Source organism: Passer montanus, unplaced genomic scaffold (genome assembly GCF_014805655.1).
Source record: "Passer montanus isolate IOZ18808 unplaced genomic scaffold, ASM1480565v1 scaffold1, whole genome shotgun sequence".
NCBI classification, from domain to species: Eukaryota; Metazoa; Chordata; class Aves; order Passeriformes; family Passeridae; genus Passer; species Passer montanus.
Genome location: NW_024356504.1, coordinates 17,132,601 through 17,157,761, shown reverse-complemented (window position 1 = coordinate 17,157,761; position 25,161 = coordinate 17,132,601). Strand labels below are relative to the sequence as shown.

Below are 25,161 nucleotides of genomic sequence, written 5' to 3'. Positions count from 1 at the left end.
GGCGTCCGGGCTGAGTGAGATGACTCCGGAGCAGTATCAGATCCTGCATGTGTGTGGAGCAATGCTATCTATTTCAGAAATCTACTGCAGGCATTTCTGTCACTTCATTGCTGCAGTAAATCATCACTAAGAAAAAAAAGAAAAAACAAGCTCTTTGTGGCAGCAGTTAGGCAAGAGCTGTGATTATGTCAGTAATGCCAGGAAGCAAATGGGGCTGGATGCCTTCGAGTGGCTGATAATACTGGGGGCGTGGGGTTGGAAGAGAGAATGGAAACAGAGATGGGTGTTTCTTTTCTTCTCTCTGCATCTGAAATGGCACGATTTGCTCTCTGGCATTGTTTTCTATTAAACAGGAGTACCTGTGTTTGAGCCAGGCACTTGAGCAGTTTACTCTAAACTGCTGCACTGTTTCACTGATGACCTGGGTAGCCTTCAAGGTTGTGAGTGTTAACAGTGGATCATTAACTGAACAGGCAAGGAAAAAATTCTTAATGCCCTTTCAGGTTGCATGCCTGTACATGCTGGATGGTTTTTCTTAGAGCGTTTTGTGTATGGGGTTGTCAAAGGGAGAAGAACTACAGCCTGTGTAAAAATCCTGAGTCTTCACACATCTGGAAGAAATAGAGGAGAAAAAGAATCGCTTGTTCTGAATTGTCACCGTGTTCAGTATAATCCTCCTAATTTGGAAGGGTATTAATGTTTTAAGTAGGTGGACTCAATGGCTAATATGGTTCTTCAGTGTCAGACTGAGATAAGGATGCTTTTCCTGGCGTCTCATTTTGTACTAATATTTTAAGTAGGTGGACTCAATGGCTAATATGGTTCTTCAGTGTCAGACAGGCTGAGATAAGGATGCTTTTCCTGACGTCTCATTTTGTACTAATCAACTCATCATTTGTTGAGCTCTCAGCCTTGCTAATACCAGTTCTGCTTGGGGATTAGTGTGGGCTGGGATCAGCCTGGGACTAGATCAGCAGTCAGGTCACTATCAGCATTTGGTAAAGAAGTGGGAGCTGGGGCTGTGTGCAGGTCCTAGTGGAGCTGCTCCCATGCACCTGTGTATGCATTTATGAAGGTAGCCCAGTGCTGACTTAAGGGCTGTGTGATTCCTTGGGACCAGGTTTGCTAGAATGCAGGGAGAGATAATGAATAAATTAATCCAGCCGTTCATGCCATCATTTACCTGAATATCTCCTTTGTACGCCAGACCTGTGTCTGCTTCTCACCCATGGCTGCTCCTTGAAGACATTTCTCTGATCTGACATTTGGCTGTCAAAGTGCCCTTTCATGCCTTTTATTTATTTATTTTTTTTGTGTGTGTGTGTTGGGGGCTTTTTTATGTTTTTGTTTGTTTGCTTGTTTTTCTTGTTTTGGGGTTTTTTTTTTTTTTTTTTTTTTTGTTTTTTTTTTTTTTTTTGGGTTTTTTTTTTTTTTTTTTTTTTTGTTTTTTTTTTTTTTTTTGGGTTTTTTTTTTCTTTTTTTTTTTTTCTGGAAGGCTTTCATCTGAGAACATGAGAACTTAATCTAATATGTCCACAAGGATGAAGGATCTATTTTTGATTTTTTTTTTCTCATCAAGAAGACTGCTTAACTGAAAAGTGAATCTGATTTATTGGTTAAAAACTTGCATTACTTCTCAGACATACTCTGTTTTGGCAGTGCTATGTTTTGTGTGAGTGCTGATATCCTAGATGCAGAAGTTGCCTGGTTACGTTAAACAGGCCAAATACTTCCTCTTTTAGCCATTTTAACCTGGTGTTTCTCTAGAGACCACCCCTGTTATCTCAGATCATGAGCCCCAGCTGCAGATTGAGGCTGGACTAGTCCATAAACTCTTTCTGACTGTGTCTAACTTGTGCGTTGCAGAGATGTCCTTGCGCTGCCGATCTTCAAGCAGGAAGAGCCGCAGCTGTCTCCTGAGAACGATGCCAAACTGCCACCCTTTCAGTACGTCCTCTGCACAGCCACCTCCCCCGCCGTGAAACTGCACGAGGAAACTCTGACCTACCTCAACCAAGGTAGGGTCTGCAGTACACTGAAGGAGAGGATGTTTCTTGGGAACAGTTCGTGAGATTTGATCCCACACTTTGCCTTAGCAGGAGGGCAGCGGGATGGGAAGAGAGGGATGGAAGTGGGGAGGGGGGTGGAGGAAAGGAGAAATATTTAATTTTCCACATTTACATACCAGATTATCAACTATTTTACAATAATGAAATACCACTGATTTAATTGTTGACTTAAGGCAGTGTTATAGCATGCACAGTTCCCTGTGGCAAAGTACTGGCTTGATCTCAGACACCTTAAGCTGCATCCTCCTGCCTTCATCCCACAAGGCCAGATTGATGAAGCAGATTGGACTGGGGAGGGCTCTTACCACTGCAAGTCCCCTGGCACTGCTGGAGGGCATAGCCAGGGAATGATTTAGCAGGTATCCAAGGGCTGCTCTGAGGTCTGGGCAGAGTGACATCTCACAAACAGGCTGGCTGATGGCTCTGCTCAGTGCCTAACTTCACGACTTGCCAGAGTTCAGTGCAGCAAGGTCCTCTATAGCCAATTTCACAGACTGGTTCATACTTCTGGATAAACACTTTGTTTCTGTGTTCTTTTTACCCCCTTTGGCAGCATTTGTGCAGACACACGTGTGGTTGGTGTTTGGCTGTCGCTTTGCAGGACCTCCTGTGCATGGGTCTTGAGGGAATCAGACCTCTCCATGCACAGCTAAAATATATTTTCACTCAGTTTCTGCCAGGCTGTAAAAAAGGGCCTAACAACAAGCTGAAGGCTGTCTGCCCTTTTGCTGAGATCCTCTTCTGCCTCAGGATACTGCCTCATTTCTAAGCTTCATGCCCTGAGTAGGATGCTCACTTGGGTGCCTCCCTGGATAGGTTTCTCTTAACGCTGGTGGAAATTGGAGCCCTGACCTCGCTTGGACTCTGACCTCAGGTGCAGCTGGCTGCTGGATCTGTGTTGTCAGCTGGTAGGCCCATAGAACCCCCACAGAAAGACCAGTGAAGTACTGCAGGCTCTACCCAAGGAACCAGGTTTTTCCTGTCACGTAAGCTGGCACTGTTGTGTCTCTGAGGATCAAAAGATGCTTGGGCTATGTGACTGTGTCATCTCAGTTTATTCATCTAAACACAGCAGATCCCAGCAGGTTATAATGGGGCATATCAATTGTGAATTCAGATGAGTCTTCCCGTGAAACACAATTCTGTCTTGTATTGGAATAAAAGATTTTTTAAATGAAAATCTGTTGACAGCCAAGTATTTTAGCATACTTGAAGCAGTGCCTACTTTTATACCTTGGCAGGGAAAAAGTTAGACAACTCTTAACACAATACCATGAGTTTTTTAAAAAAATGTGTGACTGGAGCAGTCCATGTTTTCCTTTGCAAAGCAAGACTGTTACTGCCTTTTATATAGACCATGTTGTGTTAAGCTTTGTCCTGCTTACTATTGCAAGGAGTTTGCTATGCTACATCTTGACAGGGCTTCTTGCTTTATTGTCATTTGTTGGATATCATCTATCTTTCATCCCTCAAGGTGGGATGTGTCTTTGCAGAATACAGAAGAGCATGAAGCTGGGCAGGCCTGGAGGAGCAAAGCAGGGATGAGGCTGGCAGGAACTGTGCAGAGGGGCCGAGTTGGGAAGCTAGTTGGGTGTCTAGTTTCTGTTAGTGGGCCATTGGTGAGAATGTTGCCATGGGTTAAAAAGGGATGAGGATTTAAAGGCTCTGTCAGAAAATGAATCCCCGTAGTAGAGTTACGTTCTATGAGCTTGAGGAGGTGTGTGAAGGGGACCTCAAGTCAGCTGAGGTTTCTGGAACCAGTGCTGATGGCATGGGAGAAGAACTAGCTGACTCCAAAGCACGGTGACCCAGCTACAATGCCACGTCTCATGAAGCAATTTAAGACCATTCCTTATACCTTATCATCTTGTGCTGGCTGTAAGCAAAGGGACACCTCTTGCACCTTAACCTCCCTCTGTGTTTATCATGGATTGGCCAAGCACTGTTACATAAAAGTTCCCTTCTTGAGGGTTGTGATGGATTACTTTAGCAAATGGGTAACTTCGTTAATGAATGTCCCTCTGCCTTGCCTGAGTGTCAGTCATGGCTGGCTTGTAGTAAGGTAGGTACAAAGACAGTGGCTGTCCCAGCAGCACCAACAAAGCAATTCACATCCAGTGTGGTTGCTTTGTCAAATTGTTAGTAAGGGCTGAGGAGTTTTCTGCTTGCCGGGTGATTCTTGCCACTTGCTGTTCAAATGTTCCTTCTCAGCTTTAGCTGTTCACCACTCAGTTATGACCTTTTGTCACTGTGAAGCAGCTCTGCTTCCTGCCTTGAAACACATTCTCTATATGTGACAGGTTCAGTAGTGATGAGTGGACCAGCTCAGGAATGTCCATATGTGGGACTGCATGGAAGAAAGCTCTGTCAGACCTGACCTATGGGCTGTGGAAAGCTGGAAGTACTGGGTAGCAAATTGAAGGCCAAGTGGCATAGCAGAGATAGAAGGGGAATCAGTGGAGAGTTCCGTGTGAGATCTGAAAAGACTTCATGTGGGCTAGGGAGGAGGAGTGTCCCGTGGCTGTGTTTGTGTGCAGGTGGGAGAGGACTCCAGGCTCGTGGAGCATAATGGCTTCTCTTGAGCCTTGCTTCTTGCAGTGTAGACCTAGAGGGATGGTCAGTGATGTCAAGGAGGAAGAGGTCTTTGACCTGGGCTCTCCCTAAGGATGGAGGCTGAGAGGACTCTGGAGCTGGAAACCAGAGACCAGTGTTTGCAGAAAAGGGCAGAGGAGGGATTTGCGAGGGAGCATAACTGAGTGAGCTTAGCTGTTAAGTTGACTTGGGGACATTCAGCAGTGGCAGAGTCCCAAGTTTGTCTGCTCCAGTTTGAAACCATGAGTGCTCTCTGGCCACAACTCTAGAACCAGCCTGTAAATGAGGTAACTACAGTCAAATCTGTAGCTTGGTTTCCAAAGGCTGACTCATTACACTTGTCAGTCCCAATCTCTTTCCTCTCCTGCCTTCCCACATTCCTTGGGAAACTGGAGCCAAATTGAACACAGTATTAGTTTGTTGATCCTTAGGGCAGTTCCTTCATTAAGAGGTCTTTACTGAATCCCAGAACGATTACTCATCTGATGGGACAAAGTACAGGCTTATTAGTGTGGTGTCTGAATACCACCCCACCTTCAGTCCATGAGACTGGTAAAGGTGCTGTCCTTGCACTGGAAGCTGCTGCTGGCATTTCTCCTTTGGTCAGGGATCACATCTGTCAACAGAACTACACTGTCCAGAAGTCTGCAGCACAAACATCCTAACGTTTCTGGAACTGGTTCAGTGTCTCTTGTGGATAGGGATTTTCAAACAAACAATCGACCAGCAACCATATTACAATCCACTGCTTCAGCAAGATGGCTTGATGCAGTGCATATTCCATGGTCTGCAGTCATATGGGGTGTGGTTTGACCATGGCTGGTTGAAACCAGTTTCAAACATGGACAGAAATGGATGCAATGAAAGGTGGTTCCAGAAATTGCAGCAGGAGGAATGTGGAGGAAACAAGCACTGTGTACAGTAGATCTGAGAGGTAATAAATGTAAGGAATAAAGTCATTATTGTAAAAAGCAAAATGTCAAAAATCACAAAAACCTGAAAGTCATTGCCCAAGGGAATCAGCTTGTAGTGCCAGAACCACATGTGCACTGTGAGCTGTTCAAGTCATGATTTTGTTTCATGACCAGTGTTGGGCTGGCTGAGAACTTCAGATGTTAGTTACTTCAAACAGAGGGAGGTTAAGTTTGGTGGCAGAGGGTCACTGAGTGCTGTGTGAGAGATCCAGCCCAGTGTCCCAGTGGTACTTCAGAGTAACTTGCCGTCATCTGCCTGTAAAGTTTTCTTGGGCTCTGTTCAGCTTTCCCGATCTGCAGTGTGTGACTTGTGGTTCTTGGCTGTGCAAAGATTTTAGTGTACAGCTGGCTAGGGTTTGGAAGGCTGGACACCTCTGCTTTATGGTGTCTTCCAGGAGTCAGCCTTAGTGCCAGTCCTAGATGGCTCAGAAGACAAACAAGCCAAAAACCCAGCCATGAAGGAAAACCACTAATATCTGAGAGAACTTGTGATTTTGGGCGCGTTGCTGTAGAAGTGCATTAGCAAATGATGCCTCATAAACCTAGTGATGGACTTGAGTCTGGATCCCACCTGAACAAAGGCTCAAATTTCAACCCCAGGCTGCCAAGGCATGTATCCAGGTTCAAGATATGTGTGCATAAACTGGTACATTTTAAATTGTGCTGCATTTAAAATCTGTTGGGTGTTGTCCTGCCTCAACTCAACTGCAGGTGTGCTTTGGTTGCTTCTCCAAAGAAAGATGCAGGAAGCAGTAGGCAAGAGGATGCTTTGGAGTAGATGCCTAATTGTTTGGGTAGGAGATGAAATTGCTTACAGCAGGAGACAGAAGAGAACCTTTGCCTCCCTTAAAAAGTCTAAAGCTCAAATTTGGTTGCCTAATCTACAGCAAGAGAACCCAGTTTTAAACACTGAGATTTACAGTAAATGAAAAAAGCTGTTTTATAGACGTTAACTCCTACGTAATTGAGTTTTTATGGGGTCACAACTGCCTGGATGTTTATACTTTTCCTGGAACAATTCTTTATTTGCCTAAATGAAGTGTAGAGAAAGCAGAGTGACCAGCTCTGGCTGGGTGTGCTTCTGCTTTAATTATAGCTCTGTTTATGGGGATATTTTTGCTTTGTCCTGTGCTAGGAGCTACCTCTTTTCCTAACAGCGACTGCCATCACTGACCAGGCTCTGGGCATGTATAGGAGCTCTGCTGCTGGTGGCTTCTCCCATGTGGATAAACGTTCCACCCTTGCCTGCAATCACAGGCACAACAGTGGCTTTGTGCCATTGAGACTGTGAGTACCAGGTGCTCCCTGGTCCCCACCCATGCATCCTTTTTCCCATATCATTATGGGAGGTCATACTGCTCCTTGACTCCTTTCCACTCTGTTCTTGGGTTTAGATGGCTTAAAAAATGAAATGGCTAACAGTGCTAATTTGTCTTTCCCATTTCTGAAAGTGGCTTTTGGTGTTTTTGGTTCTTGTGGTGCACTTCGTCTTTGGAGAAGGAATTTGTCTCCTGCCTCACTTTGAAGACAGCTATGAGTAGGTTCTGGTGTCTCAGCTGAACCCATTAATTGTGCTAGAAGCAATTTCCCCATATGTTTGGCAGCTCTGTCTTCACTTGGCAGCCCAGGATAAACAACCCTGTCTCCAAACCACACCATCCCAAAGCTCACTATGAATCTTGCTTCAGATGACAGGGCACCTCTGTGTAAGTAGAGCATCTGACTTCTGTTGTCCCGAGGAAGCTAGAATCTCAGTTGTGTTTTAACCAAGAGGCTGTTTTCTATTCTTTTTGTAATCCTTTCTTCTGTTGCTAACATCTGGATGAAATTCAAATGGGATTGTGAGCTTGCTGGATTGTAGCCTGTGCACAGATCCTACTGGAAACCCCTAGACTGCATTTTGTTCCCCCATAAATCTTCAATATCTGTGAAAAAAGGGAGTGCTCAGAAGTTCCTCAGAATGTAGTAAGAAGTATGAAAATATTAGGAAGATTTTCCGATATTCCACATAATTTTTTTACTTTGCCTCATTATCCATATCTATTCAAGATTCCTTTAATTATGACAGAGAATTTTCTGCCTGCAATTTTACAGGATTTGATATTTGTGTGAATGTTACTGTCGGTGTGAGCTGATGTAGTTTTCCAATTAGCCTCCTCTAATTTGTGCCCTAAAAGATCACATTTTAGGTAGCAGTAAGGAGCTTGAGAAATACTGTAGGTTTGACCTGATTGGCTGTTTTTGTAGGAATAATACACATTTTTATAAGAGAATGTACTTTTTTGGCTAAAGAGGTAGGGGAAAAAACCACTTTTTTCCCCTCCCATTTGCTTCCCATGATGCATTTATTACGTGTCCCTGAAACTAGAACTAGAATTCCACAAGCAGTGGAATTCCTCCTGTCCCAGCTTGGTGCTGCGTTCATGGCTGGTGTGGAAGGTACAGTCAGCTTTGATCCCATCTTCTTCCCTGCCCTGTGCCTGATTGAGCAGCCACAGGTGGGAGTGGAACTTGCTTCTCCCGGTTTCCTATTGCAGAAATGTGGTGAAGGAAGGGGCTAAACCTGAGGGCATCTAAGGGAGCTCCTAGGTGGGGTCAGGTGTCACTCAGCTCTTCTGCATCCCTCGTCAGCACCCTCACCCAGGACCATTCATTTTAGTTATCTGAAACTCAAGTAAATATTACACACAAAGCTACTCCTTCAGAGCTATAAAACCTGTTGTCCAAATTGACTTAAAACAGGTTGAAACCAGAAAAAGCCTGTATTTTTTACTTACACAGAGAGGGTTGAGGTTTTCTGAGCTGGACAGATGTGACTGAGATAATACTGAGTGTTTCAAGTACATGCTAAAGAAGTAGAGATACAGGAAGAAATTATTTTCACGGGGTAGGTATTTTTTCAGCTTTCCATTGGAGGTCCATAATTTCTTCACTGATTAATTTGTATTAAAAATTAAAGTTTATAACATGGTTTAGATTAGGTGAGATCAAGTGGAAGTCTATGCAAAAGAAACCCAAGTGCACACTGTGAAGTTTGCAACTAGTAGTGTTTTTGTGTCCACTGACTTGTTTTGTGTCCTTGATTCAAAGTGAGACTGTATTCTTCAGGGATTTAAATGCACCTCCCTCTCTTGAGTGGAAACCATTGTAAATGAGGAGTGTTTCTGTTAGTGCCTGTTAGCTATGAAGTGTCACCACTGTAAAATAGACCTTCTTCAAAAGTCTGTGGAGAGTAGGACTCAGAAAAATGTTCATATAGTAAATGAGCAGTGAAATTTCCTGCAGCAAACTTGGCTCCGAGGCAGCTCTTTGGCTTTCCCACAAGAAAGAGGTAGGGAAGTAGAAAAAGAAGGCAAGAAAAACCCCCTTGAGTTGGGGGTAAAAGGAGGAAAAAAATAAAAGGGACTCTGTGGTGTGGTAAAATTAGGAGTTGAATTGCTGTGCTGTGTTCCTGTAGCATTGCTGCCCTGATGGTGGGGGCAAGCAGAGCAGGAATCCTTGGTGCTGAACTCCTGGGTACCAAAACACGGTGGAACTAAGGGGGTTTTGTGCAGGGGGAGAGGCAGGAGGTAGATGAAAGCCCAGACTGTCAGTGCTAAAGTAAGGCATGTGTAAATTGTGGTTCTGATTTCCACAGTACAAGCAAATTCAGGAGACCACACAAAGGAGTTAATGAGCATTGGTCATGGCTGGACAGCTCAATGTAAATGCAATCTGGACACTGAATACCAGAAACTGAGAAGATATGGCAAGGAAGAAAAGGCTGGCTGTATTTACCCTGCTCCATCTCTGGCTGCTGTGTTGAAGATGGGATGTGGGGCAAGAGGGGCCTGCAGTGTTAGAATGACTCTAGTATTCCTTTTGCATTTCTTGGCCCTCAGCTTGTCCTCCTTTGCAGGATTTCCATGTTCCTAGCATAGTGGGAACTGCCAGGGTGGCCTATTGTGTAGCTGGTGAATTCAAAATATCCACTGGATAAACATCTACAGCATCTTGTCAAATGAGGCTACAGTAAGCAACTGCAGAATATCTCACTGTCATTTGTGGTTCAGGGATTGAGGGCTCTGCTTTTGCTTCTTGTCCTGCAGAGTGTCCACACATGGGACACTTGAGTAAGTCTTATGCTAATTTTTATTTTTGCTTGTGGCTGGCTAAAAAGGTGTGTGTCATCAAGCATGCAAGTTCACATGCCAGCTCTGCCACTCTTGTCTGTTTACCCTGAGGGTTCATTAATCTTTCTTGTCAGAAAAATCTTTGTGTGTGCCTGATGCCCTGAATAGTTGTGTTTGGCTGTTCCAAAGGTGGTCCTCCTGCCTATTAATCTTTCTTGTCAGAAAAATCTTTGTGTGTGCCTGATGCCCTGAATAGTTGTTTGGCTGTTCCAAAGGTAGTCCTCCTGCCGGCTGTGGATATGCTTTGGTTTGGTATGATAAATACTTGCTTTTTTTTTCCCCGCTCCCCCTCCTTCTGGATGGTGCATTTGACTGTCAGCATTCCTTTGCCTTTATCTGTGCGCTCTTTAGGATGTCCATATAAAGTTGCTAAATGGAATTTTTATTGGCTTGGCTTAATAATCAAACAGTTTCCAGGCTGGTTCTGTCTAGTGCTGTGTGGATCCATTCTGAGAAAGGACACTGTTTTTTGGGGTTTTTTTCCCTTTTCCACAGATTTTTTGTTGCAGATATTGCTTATTCAAATGTTAGGGTTTAATTAATTTCTGGAAAGGCTACTTTGTTAGATTAAGTAAGGCCTGAGTCATATCAGCCTGGAACATCAGCATCCTAATTAGAAATTAGTGTATTGTATCGGTGTATTGTGCAGAAAACCACAAAATGCATAGTGCAAGTGGCCCTTGAAATGTAACACCAAAACAAGGAAAATCAAATAGGATATTGTGGTTGTGTAGTAAAATGACATTTGAACAAAGTGTAACTTTGAGCTTGAAATAGTGGTAATCTTTTGTATTCAGAAATTACCTATAATTTTTATGGCTGTCTAAATTCCATGGAAATCAGTAAGCTGTTAAACTTGTACCTTTTGAGCAGGTGAAATCAGTCCTGTGTTGAACTAAATTATTTTTCATCTGTAGTAAGTGCTTGCCTTATTCTCCTGGCCGCACATTAAGTAGCCATGCCCACATTTAATGTGTGTTAATTATCAAAGACAATGCCAGTTTAAAAAAGTAAGGAGTCTATAAATCCTCCTTCAGATAGGTGGAATTGCTTCATGAATTATGAACCAGGAACTCTGTGGACCTGGGTGGTTACTGTTTTACTGGGTACTACTTTGTTTGAAAGCGAGTTGCTCAAACTCTAGCCTAGGAGGAGATTACATGAATTTCCTTTTGCCCAGAGAATGTCTGTTTAAAATAGGAATTACAGTATATTGTTACCTGCCCGGGTTTTTATTGGTGCCCCTGCAGCTTTCAATGAAGTTGGGAGACAAACTGCATCTGAGGAATGTGCTGTGGTTTTCTGAATATTATTACTGTCCTGTTCTGTGCCTGAGGTGGGGAAGAAGGATTGTGGTGAGTGAGGGGAGTGCTGGGTCACACAGTCGTGCTGGAGGCTGCTGCAGCATCAGCTGTGCTGGGGATTGCCTGCAAAGTGTCCCCTTGTTTCAGGTGGTGACAGAAGTGATTTAGGTGCCCCTGTGCATGTGCCCAGTATTACACCTGACCTGGGCTCACTGTCATCTCAGCACTGGTATCCTCTGCTCCTGTCTCCAGCTTTACCACCACATATTGTCTTGGAAAGTTGTAGTCTGACCTGTATTAATCTGTGTTTTCATCTGAGACACATGAGAAAACTCAGTATGGGGGAACTCTGCTTTGCTTTGGGCTCAGCTAGTTGTAGTCTGACTTGGGAACTGGAAGTGCAGATTGTTTAGTCATACTTAGAGACCTGTTTCTTTACAGATTTGGACACCTGGCTAAGAATGATCTGTTACTGATTTAGTTTGAGCAGAAAACTGCCAGTGTGTGCCTGCTCGTGCTGGTGAGTCAGGATGCAGGATTTATAAGTGATCTGTGTATCAGAGCCTTGTGTGGCTTCTTTGCCCTCTTTGACGCCAGGGGGAGTTCAGCTTCCTTCAGGTTAGATTGCTATTATTCACTTTATTTTAAAAAGGGATTTTGTTTTCCAACAGCCAAGTGGCCATTCTTTAGAGCCTTTTTTCTCCCTAATAATTGCAGGGCTGAGATCGTAATTCACCATTTCACTAGTTTTGCTGGTAGCAATGATGGAAAATATAGGGTGAACAAGGTTTGGAAGGTATTTTCCAAGGAAAAAGTATAATCCAAGCAGTTTGGTGCTATAAAAGTACAAGTATCTGAATGCTGTCCATGCTGATAAGTTCTGGGTACCATAAGCCACAAAGCAATGAATTTGCTGGAAAACTTCAAGGAGAATAAATTAAAAACCACATCCAGAAGATGGATATATAAGGAAGCCTTGAGGAATTGGGACCAAATTCTCACTGACAGAATTTCACAGGGAGGGGAAAATACCCTCATGTTTTCTGAAGCTTGGCTGGGAGCAGTCTCGTTTGATAATCATGTAGCAACTCAAGTTAAACATTCAGAGTTCAAGGGGAAAGCAGTTAGCATAAAATACCATTTTGATTGAGGTTTTTCGTGGCATAAACTGCATTCCAGGGCTTCCATCAGATGACCCATATATCTTTCATCAAAGCATGTTATTTCCTCTTTGGCTTTCTGTTTAATATTAACTCTGTCTACATGGCAGTTTCTTTTCCACTGGTCCGCAGGATCTGCTTCTGACTCTGAGGTGAATCACTGCTGTCAGGTGGAGATGTGTGGTGCCCACTGCCTTCTGCAATTCTGCCCCTATCCCTGCAAGGGGTTAGAGATGACACCTGCAGAGAGTTTTTGAGTGCTTGGCTCGTTTGAAAGGAATATGGATGATGCTCTTATGCCTTTTATTTTCTTTGGTCTCATTGTAACTGAAGATAAGCAGATCAGGCTGACCAATCAGTGCACAAGGGTGTCCCAAAAACCTGCTCATTCCTGAGGTACTTGCTGAATGGCTGACAATGCTTCTGGTTTGACCATTGCCTTCCTCCACAGCACAGCTCATACCACTACATTTCACTGTCCTTGTTACCCCTGAGTACAGTCACAGATGTATTTTACTGTCTCTTGCTTTCAAAACCTAAATTAATATTCTGTAATGATTAATTAGCCTCATATCTGCATGGGAATGAACTGTAAGTGCAAGAGATACTTGGCTGTGTGAATGGGTTCAGGATGGTGAACTGTATCACTCTATAGCTGGTGAAGTGTATCTCCAGATTGAACCACTGGGCAGCCAGTTTGTGCAACACAGATAAACATGTACAGCACATACAAGTACATAGTACAGCACATGTGGCACTTAGGGACATGTTTTAGTGGTGAACCTGGCATTCCTAGGTTAATGGTTGGACTTGATGGCCTGAAGGGTGTTTTGTATGATTCTGAGAGAACCCTTTTTTTAACCTGACCTTGATCTTTTTTATGCTAATATAAGAATATTGATTATATATATATATATATATGTATATAAAATTAGCCAAGTGAACATTATTAACTTGTATCAATGGGAACGTTAGCAATTTTATATATATATATATATATATAAAATTTGCCAAGTGAACAATATTAACTTGTATCAATGGGAAAATTAGCGAGTCTTGTGAGTTTAAGTGTGGAAGACCTCAATTTCAGGACTGTGATTTACAAAATCCCCTTTTGTTGTCTAGCAGTCTTCAAAGGCAGGTCACTGTTGTAATTTTGTTTTGTGCCAGGAGATGGGTAAAGATTGGTCCATGTTGCCATGGTTATTTTGGTACTATACATGGTTTATTCTCTGCTCTCCCCATGCCCTAAGTCACTTGCTGGATTCAAGGGTCATTTCCTGTTTGCAGAACTCCTGCAGGGATGTTGTGCAAACATTTGGGGCTTCAGTATGTCCTCTCTTGTCCTCCCTTTTTTTCTTTTCCTATCTGCCAGCCAGCTGAATAAGCACAATTATCTCTGTGCTCTGTAGATATGGTCTGTACCCTTGTGGGTGGGATTCAAAAGGTGTTCTGCCTCTCTGACACATCTGCTGTCATAAGTCTTCCATTTCTAAATCTAGATCCAAAAATGTGGCATTTTTGTCTCTGCTGGTAGAAGCTGCTTAGAGGGAGATAGATCTGCTTTGCAGTTTTCTGCAGGGCCAGTTCTGCAGAGATACTGGTTGAGCCAGAAAAACCAAACCTCCTTGGTGCCTGCCTTGTCATACCCTGTGCATTTTTCTGGAAAAGGGAGGATAGCAAGATGAGCAGGAAAAGCTAGCTATAAAGTACATATTGGCTCCATTAATCCTAATGATCCTAGCCTGCCTTGGTACTGGTTGCAGGCTTATTTTAAAGACTCGGTGTAGTACAATGAGCTTTTGTACTGTCTTAGTCATTTCTGTGCATGAGGTGTTGAGACATCAATCTCCTTTGTCTGCTGTCAGCCTCAAAGAGATGTTATTTCATAAATCAGTTAGCTGAATTCTGTTGAACTGACTGAATTCCTTATGTGACACTGGTGGTGGGGTGGTGGAGTGTGTATTCTCTTCCTGGAACTGGTCCTTGCACACGCCTCCACACACGTCTGAAGGAATATTTATGCCCTTTGCAGCAACTTTCCAGGCCTTATGAAACAATTTTTTTTTGGTGGTTTACCAAAACACCTTACAGGCCTGACTGCTCCATGAATATGGCAAGATTTTCCCCAGTTGCCATCCTCTGCAGAATTGTTCCTGGACCTGTTGTGCCAGCACCTCTTCACACAACCTTTGCTTTGTCAGGGACAAACAAAGGGACAGACAAAGGCAGTGCTGTTACAGCCATGTGGCATGGGGGGACAACTGCCTCAAGCATCCTGGTGACTTTCTGGAGGGTGACCAGAAAACCATAGCAGCCCCGGGAGACAGCTGTAATTGATGCCCTAATGGAGAGCTTTTAGCTGCCAAAAGGCAAACCTTCCCCTCAGATTTCTGCTGTGCTTTAATGCCTATTGATTGCTGGGGCAAATGCATTATGTTAGCAAAAATAAGCTTTCCCTGATCAAACGTATGCTTTATCAGCCACATAAATGCCAGCATGACTCTCTCATTGCTACAACATATTAAACACCTTGGAAATGTTTCCTTAAACTCTAGGTCAGTCTTATGAAATCCGTCTACTTGAGAATAGGAAATTGGGAGAGTTTCAAGATTTAAACACAAAATATGTAAAGGTAAGGAGAAATATAGATTTCTTTTCTTCCTGCTACTACATACAGCCTTTAATGAAGGGCCTGACCTTGCTCCCACTGAGACAATGGAAAACACTTTGCCATTGTTTTTAATGGAAGCAGGGGTGATGGAGTTGTTGAGTGCTAGTTTCATGGGACTATGCAGCTTGGCCTTGAGGGCTTCAGGGCAACCTTTATTCTGTTTGCGGTCATGACCCCAGAGTTTCACTGTGAATATTGGGTTCAGGGGAATCCCAAAGTTCAGTGGTGAACATGGTCAAAGCTCTGGAGAAGGCAGACTTGTCTCCCTACTGAATCACAGCAACATGCCTGGGTTATGTGACAGAAGGAGGGCCCAGGTGTTTACATAGTTCTGCCAGGCAGATTCTGTATAGCTCCAGTTTACTTTGGTAAATGGGCATAATGATGAACGTATAGAACTTAATAATTTGGTTTGGGGGACTTTTTCCTGTTTTTCCTCTGCTGCCAAAACAGTTCAAATTCAAAAACGTTGGTCTGGACCCTGGTTCTGGATCCAACCTTCAATTCTTGGCTTTCTGCCTCAGGATTTCCTTTTTGAAGTGGGAACTAGTTGCAAAATTTGTATTCCAGTTTGAATTTGTTGTCCAAGTTTAGGCCATTCCCTATTAATCTTCTGGCCCATTTTGGGTAGTATGTGGATTGGGATTCCAATTTTGCAGGTGTTCCCACTATGGCTTGTTTGCATCTTGAAGCTAGGGTTTGATTTGGGCATTTCTCAGGTTCACTGGCAAAAGTTGCTCACTCACTTGATACAGAAGTCCCCAGCAAGAGTGTGGGCTTGAGAAACTGGGATGTTAGGGGTCATTAACTCATGTAAGTATAGCACTGTGAATACACAAAAGAACATATTAGTTAGGAGTACTTAGGATTGTCTGCCTTGGGGATTGCCTTTATTCCAGCTTTTTTTCTCTGGTTATTGGGCATGGCTGCACCATTGCAGACCAGCCTGCTGTTACAGATGCTTTCCCACTCTACCTACCCTTGTTTAACTACTCTGGGGCAAATCCAATTACTGGCTCTTAATGGCTGGAATAAAGTTTAATTCCCACTGACAAGATGTCTGGACATGACAGCTCCACCAGGGCAGGGACAGGTGAGCTGGCTTCCACATTTGCAAATCAGAATGGGATATACTGGGATTGGGACATGGGACAGATGCATTAAATATTATCCCCATATGAGCCTTTTTGGGTGTTGAGGCAAAATAGTGATGTTTACATGCCATGACACCTAAGATTAGGTGGACATTGCTCTAGTGCTTCCAGAGTGACTCCCAGAAAGCTGTACAGGGCTGTGTTACTCCTTTAAGACGTGCCCTGTGAAGGGGGAAGTGTGTTTCTCCCTCAGGAATCCCTTAGGAATTTGATACACACGGTGATGGGTCTCTTATGTGGACCCTTCTACTCTCCTCTTGCATGGGGGTGAGAAGCATACCAGAGCAGCTTTTGCTTCTACTCTGGAAAACCAAAGTCATCTTGAGGGAGGATTCTGGATCCCATTGTTGATACCGCTGTCTTTTTTTAACAGAGTATAATTCGTGTAGTTTTCCACGACCGCCGCCTGCAGTACACAGAGCATCAGCAGCTCGAGGGCTGGAGGTGGAGTCGGCCTGGGGACCGCATCCTTGATATAGGTGAGACTATTTCATTGTGGCACCTCTGCAGTGCTGGGGACATGAGTGCTGCATGGAGTGTTGGCATGCGTGTGCAGGTTTTTTGAGAATCCTGTGTGTCTTTGGGAGGGAAGGAGATCTAGTGCTATAGGTCCCAAGTAGGGATGGCTTTGATGGCTTCGCTTTCACATGCATGTTCTGATTGTATGGAAATGCTTTCTCTCCTTCAATTTAATATTTTTAAAATTTTAGGGGTTTTCTTCTACAGATATCCCGCTGTCAGTTGGTATCTTGGATCCCAGGGCTAGCCCAACCCAGTTGAACACTGTTGAATTTCTCTGGGATCCGTCAAAGAGGGCTTCAGCATTCATTCAGGTAAGAGATAAGTCATATTTCTGTGGTAAATACAGTGGTTAGATATCTTTTAAAGACCTGGGGAGAAAAAATAGCCAGTAAATGAACGAGAGAGGAAGATGGTGATGACAGTTACTAACTCGTGTGATAATCATGTGCAATCAGTTTGTAGGATACTTGCTAAATTGATCTGCTGGCTACTTGTTAATGTTGGAGTACTACCTGCTACTGCCAGGATTTTCTTTTAAAAAGTACTCAGACACAGGTGTTGCTTTCTAATCATAGGTTTTGTCTTGAGGAAACTGCTCATAACCTCTTAGTTTTCCTTGCTTTCTTCTTTCATGACTATTTCTCATTCTAAGCACCAATGATCTGTTTTTAATCTGAATGAGGGATTTACTTAAATCACAGGATGCTTTTCCTAATGCCCTGTTTCTTTCTGAACTGTTTAGTCTCCTGATTATTTTGTCCAAAGGAACAGAAATGAAAACATATGAACTCTTCTGCCTCTTAGTTTTTTTGTGAGGAGCCAAAACCTCATGTTCAGGCAGTATCTGAAATTCAGATGAGCACAGGTTCCAGCTGTCTCCAGAGATGAGCACAGTTTCTGTTTTGCCAGGTACATTGCATCAGCACAGAGTTTACTCCACGGAAACATGGAGGAGAAAAAGGGGTGCCCTTCCGGGTGCAAATCGACACCTTTAAGCAGAATGAAAATGGTGAATACACAGAACACTTGCATTCTGCAAGCTGCCAGATCAAAGTGTTCAAGGTATGAGGTAGTTTTGGCTTTGTCATCAACTTGATTAAGGCACAGGAACATGTAAAGATGTCAAGATGATGTAGGAGCGATACAAATACTGGAGTAAAAGAACAGACTTTTAACTGGGAATTCTTAAGACCTTAAACAGGACTCCTGTGCACATGATGGTATAAACACTGACCTACACAGCAATTCTAGTTGAAGTGTTGCACCAAGACTTGTGCCACTCTGTTGTACTTCAAACACTACAAAAAATACTGACAAATTGGGGTATCCAGCGTGTTTTGATGCTCCTAGGCAATCAAGACATTGTGGCGTCTTCAGTTTGTGTTTGAACCCTCCATGAACAACAAAAAATTATTGTGGAGATCTTAAATACCTTTTAGTTGTTGTTGTTGGAGCACAGTTTGTCTCTGTGATATGTGGAGGAGAAAAAGATTCAGAGAGCAAGCATCTTTGAAGCTCCTAATCTGGGCATGGCAGACCTATGGTTACTTAACAACAAGCTCTCCATAGGCCTGTTTTCTCAAAGGATCTGCTGCTCCAGTTTTGTTCCTGTGAGCACTGTGTTACTGGGAAGAAGGTACAAATGCCAGTTGAGGTGCATAACTTATGGCCTGAAATAGTTGGAATCCCACCTCAGGGCTGTGGTCAGCCTGTTTCAGAATGGCAGTAGGCATCAGTGGTGGATGTACAGAAACAGTGGGGCTGTTTGATTGATTAATTCTTTTGTCTAGAAAATGCAGATCTGATCTTGTTTCATATGTAGAATGCCTGTAAATCTTAAGGAGGCTTTTGTGAATAGATTAGATAAATCTGTTGGCCTCTGTCTCCAAACTTGTAATGCTTGGCATAAGGGAGAGCCTGTGCTTGTACTTATAGCCTAAAGGAGCTGACAGAAAACAGAAGACTGACAGGGAAAAAATGGAAAAGAAGACCACCCAAGAGAAGGAGAAGTATCAGCCTTCCTATGAGACAACTATTCTCACAGAGGTAAAGTGTTTTAGACACATCATACTACATCATGCTGGGAGATAAATTTAAAAGAAAACAGCATCTGCACCCTGGAGATTGTCTTGTGGAGACATGTGTGCTCAGATCTGAGTGAAACTGAGAGTGAAGCAAAATTATAAAATGACTCACTGTTGAAATTTATGAAAGATGCCAAAGTTTCTTATGTCTTGGGATATAAACTAACCTGTAGCAGCCTGGCTTAAAAAAAAAAAAACAAAAAGAAACCCCAACAACCTTCTTGATTTTCACCACTGTGTTCCTGGGCACTTGTCACGGCCCTCAGGTGCCAGTTGTATGAAAATACAGATGTCTGTGGTTTTTTTCAGAACTGCTTGGCAAGAGCTCACGTTGGAGATGGGACACTTGAGCAGATGAATAGGCTGTCTAATTAAATTATTCATCTGTTTTTCTGTGAATGTGCCTATGAAGCTGTTGTGACATGCAGGATTCTGGGTTTTAGTCTAGGGATGTCTTGTGTCTCATATTCTGATCCATCTGGTGTAGAGTTTTATGTGTTTCTGCCCCTTCCTGTCGTTACTAAGATGTTTGTATAAACTTACCATAGACTGTGGAATTAGTTAGCAACAGGACTCGAGAAAGGGATTTAAAAGTGTTGTTCAGTCTTGCTCTGGGAATGACTTACTTGATTTAGTTCTTTTTTTGGAGCAGCTTGCTGGACTTCCAAAAATTATGTTAATTATTCTTAATTTAAATCAACTTCCTGTTTGTGAGAGCCGATCTCTCCCACTCCATGTTTCTCATGTTGCCAGGAGCAACCAGCATGTTTTCTGATTGACAGACCTAATTCTACTGACTTGGCAGGTCCCAGACTCTCCCTGTGAGCTCTGATGCACTTTGACATATTGCGTGGGGAAATGTGGGTTGCCAAAGAGTTAAATATTTGCCAGTGCTTGTGGAGATTATAAAATATTTGCTAGTGTTTGTGGAGATGATAAAGCTCCAAAGCTACACTTGCTGTCTTTTTATCATTGCAAACAAGGCCACTACAGAGCATTTTCTTGAGCTCTTGGTGGTGGGGGGTTCAACAGGGCTAGATTTCTCCTGCTGATTACTGTGGCTTAAATTCAGAACAGAGTCACCAATTCTAGCTGGGTTGCTCTGGTTTTACACTACTGTCATGGAATGTGGAGTCTGACCTATATTTGTGAAGGTTTTTACTAGCTTTGTGTCTGTCTGTCTATCTTAAATTTTCTCCACTTAGTACCCATTTATGACTGGAGATGTTTGACTAATAGCCAGAAGTTTCAGCAGGCTGGTTCAAATTCTGCTCTTTTGCTGGTATAAACCTGAAGCAATGCCACAGGAGCATTTTTGTCACTCTTGCCTGGATTTAATTAGGGATTTATAATTGAGACCAGGGGTATTTCTGTATCATTGCTGCCTTCAGTCTGAGTTGACTTACTGGCGTTGCTCTGACTTACAGCTGTGCACACTTTGGCCCAGTGTTATTTGGGGACAGGCTTTGTGAAATGGGAGAAAGAAATGTGGAATGCACAACTGGAATCAATCTTGGCCCCCTGACAGCCCACTTGGAGAGCAGTGTAGAAAATCCATGGCCCGTCTCCTCCTCCCAGCAGGAGTGAGGAGCTGAAGTTAGTGGCGTGGCAACAGCATGAATGTGGTATTAGAGGAGAATCAAATCCTTTATTTCCATCCTTATGAAAGTTTCCCCGCTGCCTTTCTTCCAACAGTGCTCTCCCTGGCCAGATGTGCCTTATCAAATGAACAATGCTCCATCTCCAAGCTACAACAGCTCTCCCAACAGCTTCAACCTCGGAGATGGGTATGTAACAAATACATGCTTTATCTTTCCTGTTGATGTGGTGGCCTTTGTGTGTCCATGCATTCTATACCCTGCAAGTGCCCCCTTTCTGGCAAGGAGAAAGTATTTTCCAAAAGCCTTTAAGACCTTCCATGCAGGAATCCCCTGTAATGCAGAGTACTGTTTGTACATGCACTGTTTATGTGGTAGCTGGAAGGTGAGCATCAGAGGGCCTCCAGGGCAACTCCTGGTGAGACCAAACCATGCCCTGTACCACCAACCCTGGTATTTTCTCACAAGTGTGTTAGAGGCTTTCAGCACCTCTTCACAGTTGGTGTTTCTTCCTTACTAGTTTGGGGTGCTGAATTCCTAGGTGAATGACATGTAAAGAAATCCTGTTTGGGTCAAAACAGCCATTTCAGATCAAAGGATTAATGAAGACATGTTTAAGTCATTAAATAGCCATCATAATGAGACAGCTCTAGTGATTCTGGAATGCTGAGGTTGATAACTGGTGCCAGAAAGGTACAGCAGTGTCCCTCAGTACTTATCAGTCCTCCCTGCTACATACTTCCCCTTAGGAATTTCGTACAGGCCTTTTTCTTTTGGTAGGACTCTGCCATCTTATTGCCTTCCCACACAACTTAATTACCATGTTGTATTAATCCATATTGTATCACTAATTTTCAGTGAATCCCCTCAAACTGTGAAAAAGAACAAACACTGAAATTACAAAATTTTGTGTTAGTAGAGATTTGCTGAGTATTTTTTTTCCTTTGGTAAAATCCCTGATAAGTTTACGAGTCCTGTCTGTGTTTAGGAGAATTTAGTAGAAATGTGGTTTTGCATGATTTATTGCACTTATCTGTGTTTAAGGTAACACCAGGGCTGAATTATAAAAACCTTTATTCAGTTTTTGTAAAGAATTATTAGACAGTGGATTCAGTTAAGATATTTCTGGCTCATAGAAATTTCAAGTTCAGCCACCCTGTAGGTTACAATTTTCTTACTTAGATGATGTCACATTAGTGAGTCAACCATATGGAAAAGCTTGATTGAGGTCAGTAAACCTGAGGTCTTTGTCTCTGTTTTGAGGACCTCAACTGACCAACAAAAGACTCAGGTAGAGAGTGGTGTTTTTTTTTTTTATTCTTGTTCCAAATTTTGAACACCTTTTTAAACATCTGAGAGACAAAAAAAGACAAGTTGGATGTAACTTGTGAAAGTTGAGTCAAATAGAGAAGGGGGAAGAGGATGGACACTGCAATGTAAAATTTAAATTAATGGTTTTTTTTCTCTTCCAACTTTATATAATTTCTTTTAGCAACAGTTCTCCAACCCACCAAATGGAGCTCCTGCCTCCCAGCAATGATGTAAGTACTTGAGATCATGTTAATGTGGTGCTTTTCTCTTTTAGGACACTGGTGAACAGTTCATTTCAAGACCTTCTTATTCTTTTTGCAATGTAGCATCTCCTTCCTTCTGCTTCTATTCAAGATGCCCAGCAGTGGCTTCATCGTAATAGGTTCTCTCCATTCTGTAGACTCTTCTCAAGTTTTTCGGGTGAGTTTAAACAGTCCAAATATTCTGGGTTTTTTTTTCACTTCTGTAAGTGCAGCTCATGTAGCATCTGCTGCTGGCCACTTTTGATGGCATCCTTGGTCTGATCCAGTGTGGTTGTTCTTTGGTTCTTAGATTACTTGCTATGTGTCAAAACAGTTCATAGACCTACAGAGTAAGTAAAAATGGAAGGAAATAAGTTAAGATGGAAGGGACTTCCTAAGTTTATGAAGTGCAACTTCAAAGCAAGCCCAGGGCCTTGTGTAGTTGCCTTTGAACATCTCCCAAGGCTGGAAGTTCCACAGTCTCTCTAAACAACCTCTTCAAATACTTAACTATTCTGACAGTGAAAATGTTTTTTCTTATATCTAATCAGCATTTAATCTTCTGTCTACGGCCTCTCATCCTGTACATGTGCACATTTAAGAAGCATCTGGCACCTTCACTGTGCCCTCCCATTCAGTAGTTGTGCACACCAGTGAGATGGTGGAAGGGACAGTTGTTAAAGGTGTTGAAACCATGAGGAGACTCTCTCTGACTTGCAACATGATGAAGTAACTCAGTGAATGTGACAGTTACAGAAGACCAGGTCATTTAATGGCCAATGTGAAACATCTACCTTGTTTATGAGTTGGCTGGAGTATTTTCCAGTGCAGCACTGTTCTTTTGGCAGCTTCCAGCTTTCTGTTTCACAGTGATTGATTTAAAGTGCACACCTCTCTGAATTTGCAACTTCTCTGTGTAACTTGATCTGGTTTAGCTTTGTGGATTCTCTACGCCCTCTACCCCTGCCCTTTTCTGCTGCCCATACATACTCTTTGGAAGCTGAGACTTGCTTAACTTCTGAAGAAAAATCAATTTGAAATATGTAGGTGCCGACTTACTGAAGATGTCCAAAGAAGATTTTGTTCAAATCTGTGGGCCTGCTGATGGAATTCGGCTCTTTAATGCAATTAAAGGAAGGTTGGTACTATTTCCTTCCTATTTTTTGTTATCCCTTGATAATTTCAGTGTTAACTAGAAGTTAATCCTGCAGCTGTAGCATTTAGACTCCCTCTTAATACTTCTGAGAGGCTTTCTCATGGGCTGGAGATCACAATGATACTCGCATCCAAGCACAACTCAGAAATGTTACCAAAATAAAGCAGCATAATGTGGATATCTAGTGGTTTATTTGCTATCAGCTGATAGATTGCATCCATTTCATGAGATACACAGCCTACACTGCCCTATGCTGCTCATAAATTCTACAGCTGAGCAGGATTTAAATCAGTAGAGGCAGATATGATGAACTGCTTAGCCAGTGCTGTAAACTGTTTATTCTTACCTGATCTTGAAAAGATTAAGGTGCTCTGCATCACCTCCCAGGGATCTCTTGCTAGACATCCTAAGCTGTCTAGTCACCAGCATCAAGGCTGTCCCTTAGTTTGTTACTTGTGCATGGCCTGAATGATTCCATCTCTTACTGTTTGATAGCTGACTTGGAACTGTTTCAGGTCTACTAAATAACTTACTACTTTTTTTGATTAATCTATAGAAATGTGAGGCCCAAGATGACAATTTATGTCTGTCAAGAACCAGAGCAAAACAGGTCCCACCTCCACCAAAAACGAGAAAATGGAGATGGCAGTCTTTGTGGTAAGTTCTTATATATGGATTTTGTTAAACACTTACCTGGTGAGAATGCTGCTTTCTGCCTGAGCTCCTGTGCAGGACAGCTTGATGTCCTTAGTGTTTGAAGGGATTTTGTTTATCCCAGTTTTGCCACTTTGGTTATGGTTTTGCGGCTACAGATTCCAAATGGCACTGTCTGCCTGGGGGACAGAACCAGATTACAAATTATCTGCAGAATGCCAAATCTCTATTCAGTTCTCAGTAGGGACAACAGCATTAAAAACCACCCTTCCATCCACATCCAACAATACATAATCTAAATGTCTTTAGATTATGTATTGTCTGAAAAAATTCAGGGAAATGGAAGGTCAGTATAAATTTGGATTATGATTCCTAAAAGTTCGAAGCTTTTGGGAATTTGTCATCCCTCATGACACATGTACAATCAAATGAGAACAAAGATTATCCTTAAATCTTGAATTTAGTAATAAACAGGTACAGCTTTCCTACCTGGTAACTATAATTTGGATTAGATTTCCAAAACAATATTGTCATCCATCTTGTTACCTTATACATTGTATGTTTTAGTTTGTGCCTATGGTATTTAATAAAATACTGCTTTTGTGTGACATAGCAAATGTTTTACTCTTTAATTGAATTCTTTTTTTAAACTTCAAAAATCAGTAAAAGATGATTATCCAAAAATATAAGCAGATTTATGAGAAGGCTGTTTTAGTGCCTCAGGGTGAAAGTTGTAATTAGTCCCCAAGTGCAAGTGCATTAGTCCCCATGTTTTCCTCTGGGTACAAGTTGTGTGTGTTTTAATTGCCTGCTACATAGGAATAGTGGGTATTTTTCTGCTAATCATCAAGCCAGATGTTTGGGGATGCTTTAAAATACTAAGCCTGTTTATTCTGTTTGAACCTTCATCTTAAACCCATTTGGTTGTTCATGCTGAGTGTCTTGGTGCCACCTGTATTTGCTGTTCTGTAGCTGCTTTCCACTTGTTGCAGTGTATCATGCAATCTTCTTAGAGGAGCTGACCACGCTGGAGCTGCTGGAGAAGATTGCAAACCTGTACAGCATTTCTCCACAGCAGATCAATCGGATCTACCGGCAGGGACCCACGGGCATCCACGTGTTGGTGAGCAATGAGGTAAGGGGGCTAAAGGGGGCTGCATCTTTGTCACAGGTGGAACAGTTGTCTGACTTCTTGAAGTTAGAATGAACTTTGAAATTATGGAATGCATCTTCAGGGGAGAATTGTGAAGCCATTAATCCCAACAAGTTAAAGTAGTGAGTGAGCATGCACAACACTGATTTTGGTGTGGCTTCAAGACCTTTGCTTTGTAAAAGATGTTGGAGTTCTTGTTTGCTATTTTAAAGCAAAACAAAACAAAATTGGTCATTTATTGTGCTCTACCTGAAAAGAGGTTGTGGCAATGTGGGGCACTGTCTCTTCTCCCAAGTAACAAGTGTCAGGATGAGAAGAAATGGCCTCCAGTTGTATGCTAGG

At 42.6% G+C, this 25,161-nt stretch overlaps 1 protein-coding gene across 1 annotated transcript in view; it reads left to right on the top strand.

Annotated features, from left to right (window-relative positions):
• Positions 1 to 25,161, top strand: part of TFCP2L1 (transcription factor CP2 like 1) — a 35,906-nt gene that overhangs the window by 2,707 nt on the left and 8,038 nt on the right. The window contains exons 2-13 of the mRNA XM_039699494.1: positions 1,867 to 2,018; positions 14,830 to 14,906; positions 16,473 to 16,578; positions 16,826 to 16,932; positions 17,531 to 17,683; positions 18,557 to 18,667; positions 20,401 to 20,492; positions 21,796 to 21,844; positions 21,941 to 22,034; positions 22,904 to 22,994; positions 23,569 to 23,669; positions 24,659 to 24,801. Coding sequence (XP_039555428.1) covers positions 1,867 to 2,018; positions 14,830 to 14,906; positions 16,473 to 16,578; positions 16,826 to 16,932; positions 17,531 to 17,683; positions 18,557 to 18,667; positions 20,401 to 20,492; positions 21,796 to 21,844; positions 21,941 to 22,034; positions 22,904 to 22,994; positions 23,569 to 23,669; positions 24,659 to 24,801 — 1,276 coding nt within the window. The remainder of the gene's footprint in view (positions 1 to 1,866; positions 2,019 to 14,829; positions 14,907 to 16,472; positions 16,579 to 16,825; positions 16,933 to 17,530; positions 17,684 to 18,556; positions 18,668 to 20,400; positions 20,493 to 21,795; positions 21,845 to 21,940; positions 22,035 to 22,903; positions 22,995 to 23,568; positions 23,670 to 24,658; positions 24,802 to 25,161) is intronic.